Source organism: Elephas maximus, chromosome 1 (genome assembly GCF_024166365.1).
Source record: "Elephas maximus indicus isolate mEleMax1 chromosome 1, mEleMax1 primary haplotype, whole genome shotgun sequence".
Taxonomy (NCBI): domain Eukaryota; kingdom Metazoa; phylum Chordata; class Mammalia; order Proboscidea; family Elephantidae; genus Elephas; species Elephas maximus.
The window spans coordinates 224325490-224334880 of NC_064819.1; the positions used below are offsets into that span (position 1 = coordinate 224325490).

General features: G+C 34.4%; 1 protein-coding gene across 1 annotated transcript; it reads left to right on the plus strand.

The window, feature by feature from the left end:
* The first annotated feature begins 3208 nt into the window (after nucleotides 1–3208).
* On the plus strand, nucleotides 3209–8751 carry VIP (vasoactive intestinal peptide). The gene is made up of 5 exons (XM_049874363.1): nucleotides 3209–3283; nucleotides 4588–4702; nucleotides 6669–6791; nucleotides 7722–7826; nucleotides 8616–8751. Exons 2-5 carry the CDS (start codon nucleotides 4596–4598, stop codon nucleotides 8749–8751), a joined length of 471 nt encoding a protein of 156 aa, XP_049730320.1. The 5' UTR covers nucleotides 3209–3283; nucleotides 4588–4595.
* Nucleotides 8752–9391: the final 640 nt, after the last annotated feature.

The following is a 9391-nucleotide window of genomic DNA, read 5'->3' on the forward strand; positions in this document are numbered from 1 at the left end:
CGTGGTCTATTCAGTGTCCTCTTGCACGTATGAAAGCTGGATAACGAAAAAGGAAGAGAGAAGAAGAATTGATGCATTTGAATTGTGTTGGCAAAGAAACTTGAATATACTATAGGTATCTAGAAGAAGGAGCAAATCAGTCCTAGAAGAAATGCCATCAGAATGGTCCTTACAAGCGAGGATGGTGAGATTTTGTCTTGCTTACTTTGGATATGTCATCAGGAAATAATGTTTGTTAAAGTAGAGGGTTAACAGAACACCAGGGAAACCATTAATAAGATGACTGGCAAAATAGCTGAAACAATGGTCTCAAACATACTAACGATCACGAAGATGACTCAGGATGGGGCAATGTTTTGTTCTGTTACACATAAGGCCGCCATGAGAAGGAGCCAGCTTCATGGCAACTAACAGCAACATTAGCTCTTTGCATTAAGGAAGAAGGAGTGAACCGGAGTTTTTGCCTATCTCCTGAATTTGAAAAACCCCTTCCCTCTGATTTATCTGCGTCTACAATAAAAAAAAAAAAAAAAAAAAATTTTTTTTTTTTCAGAATGTAGTAGGTTAGGATACCAGTTTTCTTTCTCTGCCATTGGTTCTCTTAGTGAAAAAAGAGAGTCAAGGATGCCACTATTTTTTATCAGCTTTCATTTTTCTTATCAGGCCTGTTAGCATCAATAGTTGTGATAGCAATAGCAATGACAGAAAATTACCAGGCCTTAATGGAAAGAATGCTAAATCAGGCTCATAAAACCGGCTTCTAATTCCATTTTTTTCATTAACCACCTGGTTCACCTCACAAAATCTATTTAACCTCTCTGGTCATCAGTTTCCTTTTTGTTAAAGAAGGATCTCAGCTGCTCAGAACTGAAAGATGGTACTAGCTGTATAAGCTAGTGATAATTTCCCTTATTACAAACATCGCTTTACTTACAATCCTTAATGTAAGAAATAAGTTTTGCTAAAGATGTGGGGAGGTTATGATTTTTGTATCTCCATTTTCATCTGTGCTGTATATTTATGGAAAGACTTGTCAAAATAAGGAAAAAACAGATTTCAGCAGTAAAGTAATGCTTGTACTTTTGTGTTTACAGAGTTTCATAGCAACAAAATATTTGGGATAAATTCAACCATGATATATTTTTTTCTTATGTTTATTTTTTCTGAAATATCTGTATGCTAGCTAGTACAGGGTTATTGGTTGAAAAAAAAAGAAAAAAATAATTTTTTAAATCTGTGAATTAAGGCTTTGAACCTGCAGGTGGTGCTATGATCCCATTTTGAAATTCATTTTGCTTTCTAGTTTACTTTCATAGGAAAAAAAATGCAGTTCTTTAACTTAGTACTTTTTTTTATTCAGAGGTAATAAAATTGAATTATTTCTTTTTGCTTTTGTATTTTATTATTATAATGGGAGAAAATTCCTTTACCATTGGAAAACATCTACTGTATTTTACTCTTTGTGACAGCTAAAGTAGTTCCTTAGGCTCTATAATAATCAACTTTAATGTCTTTTTTTCTGTTATTCGGCATTGTTTTGTGATTCTCTATCATCTTACTTTGCTTTTGCTGTTCTTAAATAAAATTGCTTCACTGAGAATTGGGTGACGAAGAACTAAGGAGACAAAAAAAAAAAAAATTCCACATGACAAACATTGCAACGTCCAGTTTGTAATAATCAGGCAAAAAAAGATATCCTGGAATTAAGCCACAGGAACTCTGGTTTAAATCAGAGCTGTCAACTGGAAAAAAAAAATTTCCAGACATTTTGAAATTTAATTCATTTAATTTTTTCTTGTAACTGGATTAGAAAATATGATTAAGAATAGCAAGATATTCTTTTACTGGATCAGCCTGACTTTGAACAAAGCAAATAGAAACTAAAAGCTTAAAGTAGCAACTAAAAGCTTAAAGTAGAAGAAAGAAGGCTTTAGCTCATTCCTCTCTTGAGGAACTTTCCAACAAGAATGTAAAAGAATAAATACACTGGAAATTTTTTTTTAAGTTAAAAAACTTTTTTAAAAATGGAAGGGAAGAAGGTATTTCATTTTGTTAATGAAACTGTTTATATAGCTACATTTTGACCTTATACTCTGATTGAATCTATGCTAGGCTACTTTGAGTTGACAACCCCACACATAGAAATTAAGTGTTTTTCAAAATTCTTTAAAAATGCTTTCCAACTTATTATTTGAAAAGTGATTGAGTTGGAAATGTTAAGAAACAAAACAAACAAACACACAAAAAAACAACTGGAATTGGTGTGGGAAGGAGAGAGAAAGACAAAATTATCCTACATAATGCACGGACTTATAAAAATGACTAGGATAACTTTCAAAAGGGAAGAAAAAAATGAATCTCAAGGAATACAGTCTGATAACAACTTATTCTTTGGATCACGTTGAGACAGTGTATGTGAAAGTCCACTGGGCATTATAACATTTTACACAAATGTGAAATAGCAGTGCTGTTAATGCTTTAAACACCAGCATGCATAGTATACTATCTTAGAGCCCTTCTGAAAGTTTCACCCAAGGGTTAGTTTCACCATAAAGGAAAAATATTAATAGAAAGATTGAAAATTATTTCTAGGTGCTTTTAAAATTAGGATAGATCTCAAGAAAGCTTATATCAGAATCTACATGAATACTATAAAAATGTGAAAGCAGTTGGAGAATTAATGCTACGTAATAAAGGAGAATTATACATTTGTAAACATATGAACATAAATGTTTGTTGCTTTCTGCATTTGTTCTTACGCATGAAATCCTTATTTTCTGAAGGAACCCCAGTGGCCCTGGCTACAACACTATAATCACTCTTTTATTTCTTTAGTACTAAATTAAAGATCAAAGCATTCCACATTAAGCTGTTTAAAGCAAAATAAATTTTGTTTAAAGAAAAGTAAATTTCCTCTTTGTATCTCCCATCTTGAAGTTACTCACTATAAATTTATATAGATCAGATGTAATGACAATTAAATAACTTCAAGTCCTACTCATCCCATGGGAGCGCTACTATGACGTCTTTCAGAGAGCTTTGTGATTGCTCAGCCCTAAGCATGAGCCCTATAAAATGATGGGCTTTGAGATGCTGGTCAGGGTAGAGTGAAGAGCAGAGCTGGCAATTTATATGCCATCCCTTAGTCAGTGCAAGGTCTGGTTTAGCACTAAGGGAAGAGAATTGCTAGAGCCTTTCCCGGCTTCACAGGACTTCAGCACCTAAGACAGCTCCGATACTGTCCTTGAGAACTGAAAGCTCCCGAGGAACTTTACTCGGCAAGGTAAGTGAAAACTCCCTTTCTTCCTCCTGGCCTTCCTTCTTTCTTTTCTTCCTTTGTTACTTTGTTCCTTCCTTCCTCCTCACTCCGTCCCTTCCTTCCTTTCTTTTCCTGCCTCTGAAACTTTTCTCAGACTATATTGAGTTTTTCTCTCGAAAAGAATTCTATAATGTTCCTCCTTAGCAACAGCAGAAAGGTAAGTTTCTCAAGTCAGCTGGTAAGAATAAAAATGTCTCAACTTCTCTCATCTGACTAGATCTTCAGAATTCTTTTGGTTAGAAGATGGTTTACCCTGCCTGTTCTTTCACTAAATATTGTTTTTTTTTTTAATACATTCAACCAGCTTTTATTTGGTTGCATATAAATTTTTGACTGAAGGATTCTTTGGGTACATGTGTTTTTGACGTTTTCCACCTATTTTTTTAAGTGCTGTGCTTTTTATTTCCTGTCTTGGCTGATTAAGTGAACCTCTGAAGCATTTCTTTGCCTCTTTTTAAAGTTTAAATGTTGTGGTCTTTACAGACAGCCAGAGAAACAGCCCTTGAACTCCTGAGTTTCTTTTTAGAAACTATTTAGAAATAAAATGGGTTAGATGTAAAAAATACAAGCTTCATTTTTAAGATTTTTAAAAATTTTATGGCAAACCTTATTTCAATTATAATTATGTGGCTCAATGATAATTTTTTGCATTAATTTTTACTATTCAAACTCAGGCAGGAAATAAATTCCTAGTAATATCTGTAATTAGAAGAAAAAAGAATGTATATACAAAGTATTTTTGTACTGATATATATATATATATTCATATTTAGAATTTACCAGAGTAGAATAATCAAATAGTTGATATCACAGATTCATATTAATCATATACAAAAAGCATAAAAATAGGAGAAACCGTTTCTTGCAGCTGTTTTCCTAGTCAGAAAAATACTAAACCTGGATGTTCCAACTCTGTTATAATTGTCCTCAGGGTAATTTCTACCAATGTGAAAATATATAATATGGCATTCAATATATGCTTGGGCCAACCATGTGCCAGGTGAGAGATAAAAAACAAAAACCCATTGCTGTCAAGTCAGTTCCAACTCATAATAAAAATTACCCTAATTTTTATTGAAGCATCTGTCACGGAAAGAAATCTTGGTTTAAATAGTAACCATATTGCAGTTTAGCTCTTTCTGTGAGATGAAAATTACTTTCTTCAAACTCACCAAAGGACTTGAGAATTCAGACATTCCGAATTACCTTGCCAAATGGCAGCAGGGGCACTGTGACTGGAAAGCTGATGTGACTTTCTCCTTTTAAAGGCCCAGAGATGGAAATCAGAAGTAAGTCCCAGCTCCTCCTGCTTCTGACACTTTGCAGTGTCTTCTTCTCGCACGCACTGGCATGGCCTCTTTTCAAAGCACCCCCTTCTCTGAGGTGAGTTCTGCTTCAATTCAGACAGTTGGACATTCCTTCTTCATCTAAATGGGAATCTCCTGTATGTCATTTTTGACGACTCAAGTTTTTAAATCAGGTGTCGTCTATTTACATCTCTTGAGCAAGTGCTTTTCAACATCAGGTCAATGGGGTGACTCCAAGTCCTGGAACTCACACCCAGGGCATTGGAGACAGGGCCTGGGCTTAGTCTATGGGTAAGGCAGGTCACATTTCCAAATAAGGTAGAAGGTGAATTTGACTTTCTTTTTGTCCAAAACCAGTTTTAGATAAGTAATAAGCTTTTATGCATTGCTGTATCAGTTCAGTTCAGTTTTTGAAATGAGATGTTTACTTGATAATCTCATTATAGTTTCATTTCAAGATTACTCAGTAGAACAGAAATATTTTATTTTAAATAATCATGACATTAATATGCAATTAGTGAAACTTGTATAAAATCATGTTTGACAGAAATCTACAGGCAGAATCAATTTGCCAATATTAGAAATTGTGGGATGATTGATTTACTGAGATAACCTTCCCCAGTAAGTAAATTATGATTATTTGGCTTTAACCATAAATCCCAAGTTTCACTGACTAGGGATTTTATAAGTATTGCATATTTCAAATTCATAAAGCATAACATAACTCATATTTAAAACTTTATCTGAAATAAAATACTTCTAAGCTAAAGAAGCAAGCAGTAACTGAAAACTACATTAGCTTGATTTTTCCTTCCAGCTTACAGGTACCACTGTATCAAAGATAAAAATAATCTTTTCTAATTTGCCCATTCCTGATTCTCTGCTCAAGGTAGACTTATGCTCATTTGACTGAGTAATTTCTTGGCTATTAGTGTTCTCTGTGAAACTGGCTTAAAACTACTTGCTGTATTACTCTGATAAGTAAATAGAATGGTTTATCTGAATGGCTGTATCACAAGAGATGAACAATCACAATAATGCTGAAATTTGCATTGACTGCTAGGACTCCTTGTTACTGACCACCAACTAGTACATCACCAAAAGACACACAAGTGAGCAGGAGACACACTCTTTGGAAGTTTATCCTAATGATGCAAATACATACAATTCTAATAGTGTGCTGGTGTTCAAATGTGCAGGCATCCACAAATATACTTATGTTCCATATATAGATGTGACTATTCTTCATTTTTTAGTATAGCGTCATACATCCTTTATTAAGATTTTGTTAATACGTAAGACTAGAAACCAAAAGGTCACAAAATGTACTGGGTTTGAGTAACTATACAGAGATGGATGAATTCTTTTGATTCAATCAATAAAGAAAAATGTAGCTGGCCAAGACAAAGCTCTAAAGCAAAGTTGAGGAACCTAGAGAAAGAAAGCAGTTCATACTGAGCTCTTGATGTTTGAAACAAATGACACTAAACATCAACATATGTGCAAACTGCTCCAATTTTTAATACTGAATATGAAACAGAATTCCAAGTTCCTAATCTGTATAAAAATTTTCTACTTGTAAAATCTTTTGACTTTCCAAAGTGAAGATGTTATCAAGGAAGTATACTTTAGTTAGCACTTAGATAGGATTGAACAAAGTAGCTCTTACATTTGGTACATCAAGCTAGTGCAGGTTGTCAGACATCTATGTTATGGGATAATCAAAAATTTCACTATTTATATTCTAATAAACCACTCATAGTGACCCTATAGGACAGAGTAGAACTGCCCCATAGAGTTTCCAAGGAGGACCTGGTAGATTCAAACAGCCAACCTTTTGGTTAGCAGCCATCACACTTAACCACTGCACCACCAGGGTTTCCTCATAAACTACAGAGGCCATTAAGTTCAATTATGCTATCCAAATATTGTGAATGAGATACTTCCCAAGAGTTTTAGTTTTTTATTTCAAATTGTTATAAAACCAGTAGCACTTATAAGAAAGGGATGTATTATACTTCCACCCTATTTTTCCCTAATAGGTTGGGTGACAGAATACCATTTGAAGGGGCAAATGAACCTGATCAAGTTTCATTAAAGGTGGACACTGACATCTTGCAAAATGCATTGGCCGAAAATGAAACACCCTACTATGATGTATCCAGGTGAGTTCATTGAGTTTTATTTTAGAAATATAAATGTTTTAGTTTTGTCTCAATCTGAAGCTATTTCCTTAGCACAATGCTATAGGCTTCCATGAGTCTTGGCTTCATTCAGCCTGATTTATTGAAGAGAAAGATAGGAAGGAAGAAAGAAAGATGCAGTCAACCCACAATTTAGTAACGCATGATTTTTATGTAGAAAGGTTGTAACAAACCAGGCTGAACAAACCATTCACTTACATTCTGTTGCACAGAATTTCAACAACAGAGATTGTTCTAACCCTGGTTACATCACAGTAGTTAGGATTCTATGATGGAGTAGGTTCTAACGCAAGAGTTTCGTCTCAGTGTAGAGAAATGGTGTCTAATAGAGCTTTTCATTCCTGGAACAATTTGTCAGGGCAGCATTCAAAAACAGTGTAGCTGTATAAAAGGCTCCTTGTTTGGATAAAAGGTTGGACAATGGTCCCTAAGATCCTCTCTATCTTAAGAGAATTTTGCTTCCAAATATTTTGGCAGAAGAAATAACAAAAAGTCAGGATATTTTCCTCTTGCATGTATTTTTATTCAAGATAGTAGAAATGAAGCACCATAAATAAATAATCAGAAACTAGTTTAAATGTATTTTTCACACCAACATTTCTTAAAGAGGAATTAGTTTTAAGGATTCTACTAAGGAGTATATTCAATATTTAGATATACTTCCTAAAAAGCTCTTTTTTTTTTTTTTAATTGTTCGAATTCTTAGGTTGGAAATATAGAATATATCTTGAGACGAATGACTAGAAAATATTTTTGTTAGGTTGTTAGGAAGTCTCCTTTTGCACTTTAGAGGAAGCTTTCATAATAACTTCCTTTGTTATTTAATGAGCCAAAATTATATTTTAGAAAATCATTTACAAAATAATAGCTATTCTTTCTTCCTTATTTTAGAAATGCCAGACACGCTGATGGAGTTTTCACCAGTGACTATAGTAGATTCTTGGGTCAGCTTTCTGCCAAAAAATACCTTGAATCCCTTATTGGAAAACGAGTTAGGTAAAGAGAATTTATCATTTTTATCAAAAGCATTATTATTACTTAATAAGCAAATTGTTATTTTCACTGTAAGCAATTTATTGTTCAAAATTGATAGCCTTTTGATAATGTTTGATTTAGTTAAATAAAAATAATTTATATTCCTGAATAAAATATACCAGGCCCATGGATTAAAAAAACAAAGCTTTCTAGCAATATCACACTGCCTCCAGGCACACTTATTTTTCTTAAATAACAATCATTTCCAAATCTGACATCAAATTGAACTAGACACATTAAAAAATAAATAAGACACAGTAAAAACTGGAGCAAAATTTTAAGGTCAGCTATAGGACTTGTTTTTTACTTCCTGATCGAAGCAAGCGTGGGGCTGGTTCTTTCTTTAAATGGTCGATAGCTGAATAATTAGGTGGCATTGCTCAGAGAGGCATAGCTTCTAAAGAAGTCTTTATTTTTAAAAGAATTTTACTCCATATGGTAGACCACCACTTCAAGTATCCCATCTCCACCACCCCCCCCACCATTTTTTTTTTTTTTTTTGGATATATTATTTGCTCAGTCAGTACAGGATATGACTTAAGGCAGTTCCAGTAAATGCAGAACCATGTCTGATTATTCCTAGTTCCCCTAGCCTTTTTAGGCTCAGTGTATTTTTCTTTTAGCTTTTTTATGATCAAAAATGAATTGGGTTGGAATTCCTTTTTATATAACTCCTAAAAACATTGGAACATTGGAGCATTTACCATTCCTTGTTAAAATTCTTTGATTTCCTTTCATCACATTCCTTAGCAATAACCTCTCAGAAGACAATTCACCAATCAAACGTCACTCTGATGCAGTCTTCACTGACAACTATACCCGCCTTAGAAAACAAATGGCTGTAAAGAAATACCTGAATTCAATTCTGAATGGGAAGAGGAGGTAAAGAAAAAGAGAACTTGCTAAAATGACAAATTGTGCATGGCTTTCAAAACACAAACTCTGCGTAGAGACTTACCGTCCTACTCTGTGGTTTGCACATGCCTATATGTTATGTGAAGCAGTAGTTCTCAACCTTGGCTTACATTAGGCTACCCTGGAGAATTTTAAAAATACTGACGTACAGGCTTTACCCAAATCCAGTCTTAGGGAAATCAGTATCTCTGGGTTGGGCCTTCAACTTTGCCATTGTTTTATAGTTGATTCTACTGTAACACCTGGGCTGATGGAACCCTGGTGACACAGTGGTTAAGAGCTCGGCTGCTATCTAAAAGATCGGCAGTTCAAATCCACCAGCTGCTCCTTGGAAAGCCTAGGGGTGGATCTACCTAGTCCTATGGGGTCGCTATGAGTCAGAGTTGCCTCAACGGCAATGGATGTTTAATGGGCCCAGGATGACAATAATGGCTGTGGAGACATCCAGATAGGATCTTGGGACAGATTTTATCAAAATGGCTGATTTAAAGAGAAAGAAAGATAGGAAGGAAGAAAGAAAGATGCAGCCAACCCACAATTTAGTAACACGTGGAAACTTTGAAATCTGCTTTTCCCTCCATGTGCACGTACAATACCCTTATTTTACCAAA

Coding starts and splice junctions, on each gene's coding strand:
- VIP (XM_049874363.1), top strand. CDS start 4,596: ATGGAAATCAGAAGTAAGTCCCAGCTCCTCCTGCTTCTGACACTTTGC. Junction 4,703..6,668: donor AAAGCACCCCCTTCTCTGAG/GTGAGTTCTGCT, acceptor TTTCCCTAATAG/GTTGGGTGACAGAATACCAT. Junction 6,792..7,721: donor CCCTACTATGATGTATCCAG/GTGAGTTCATTG, acceptor TCCTTATTTTAG/AAATGCCAGACACGCTGATG.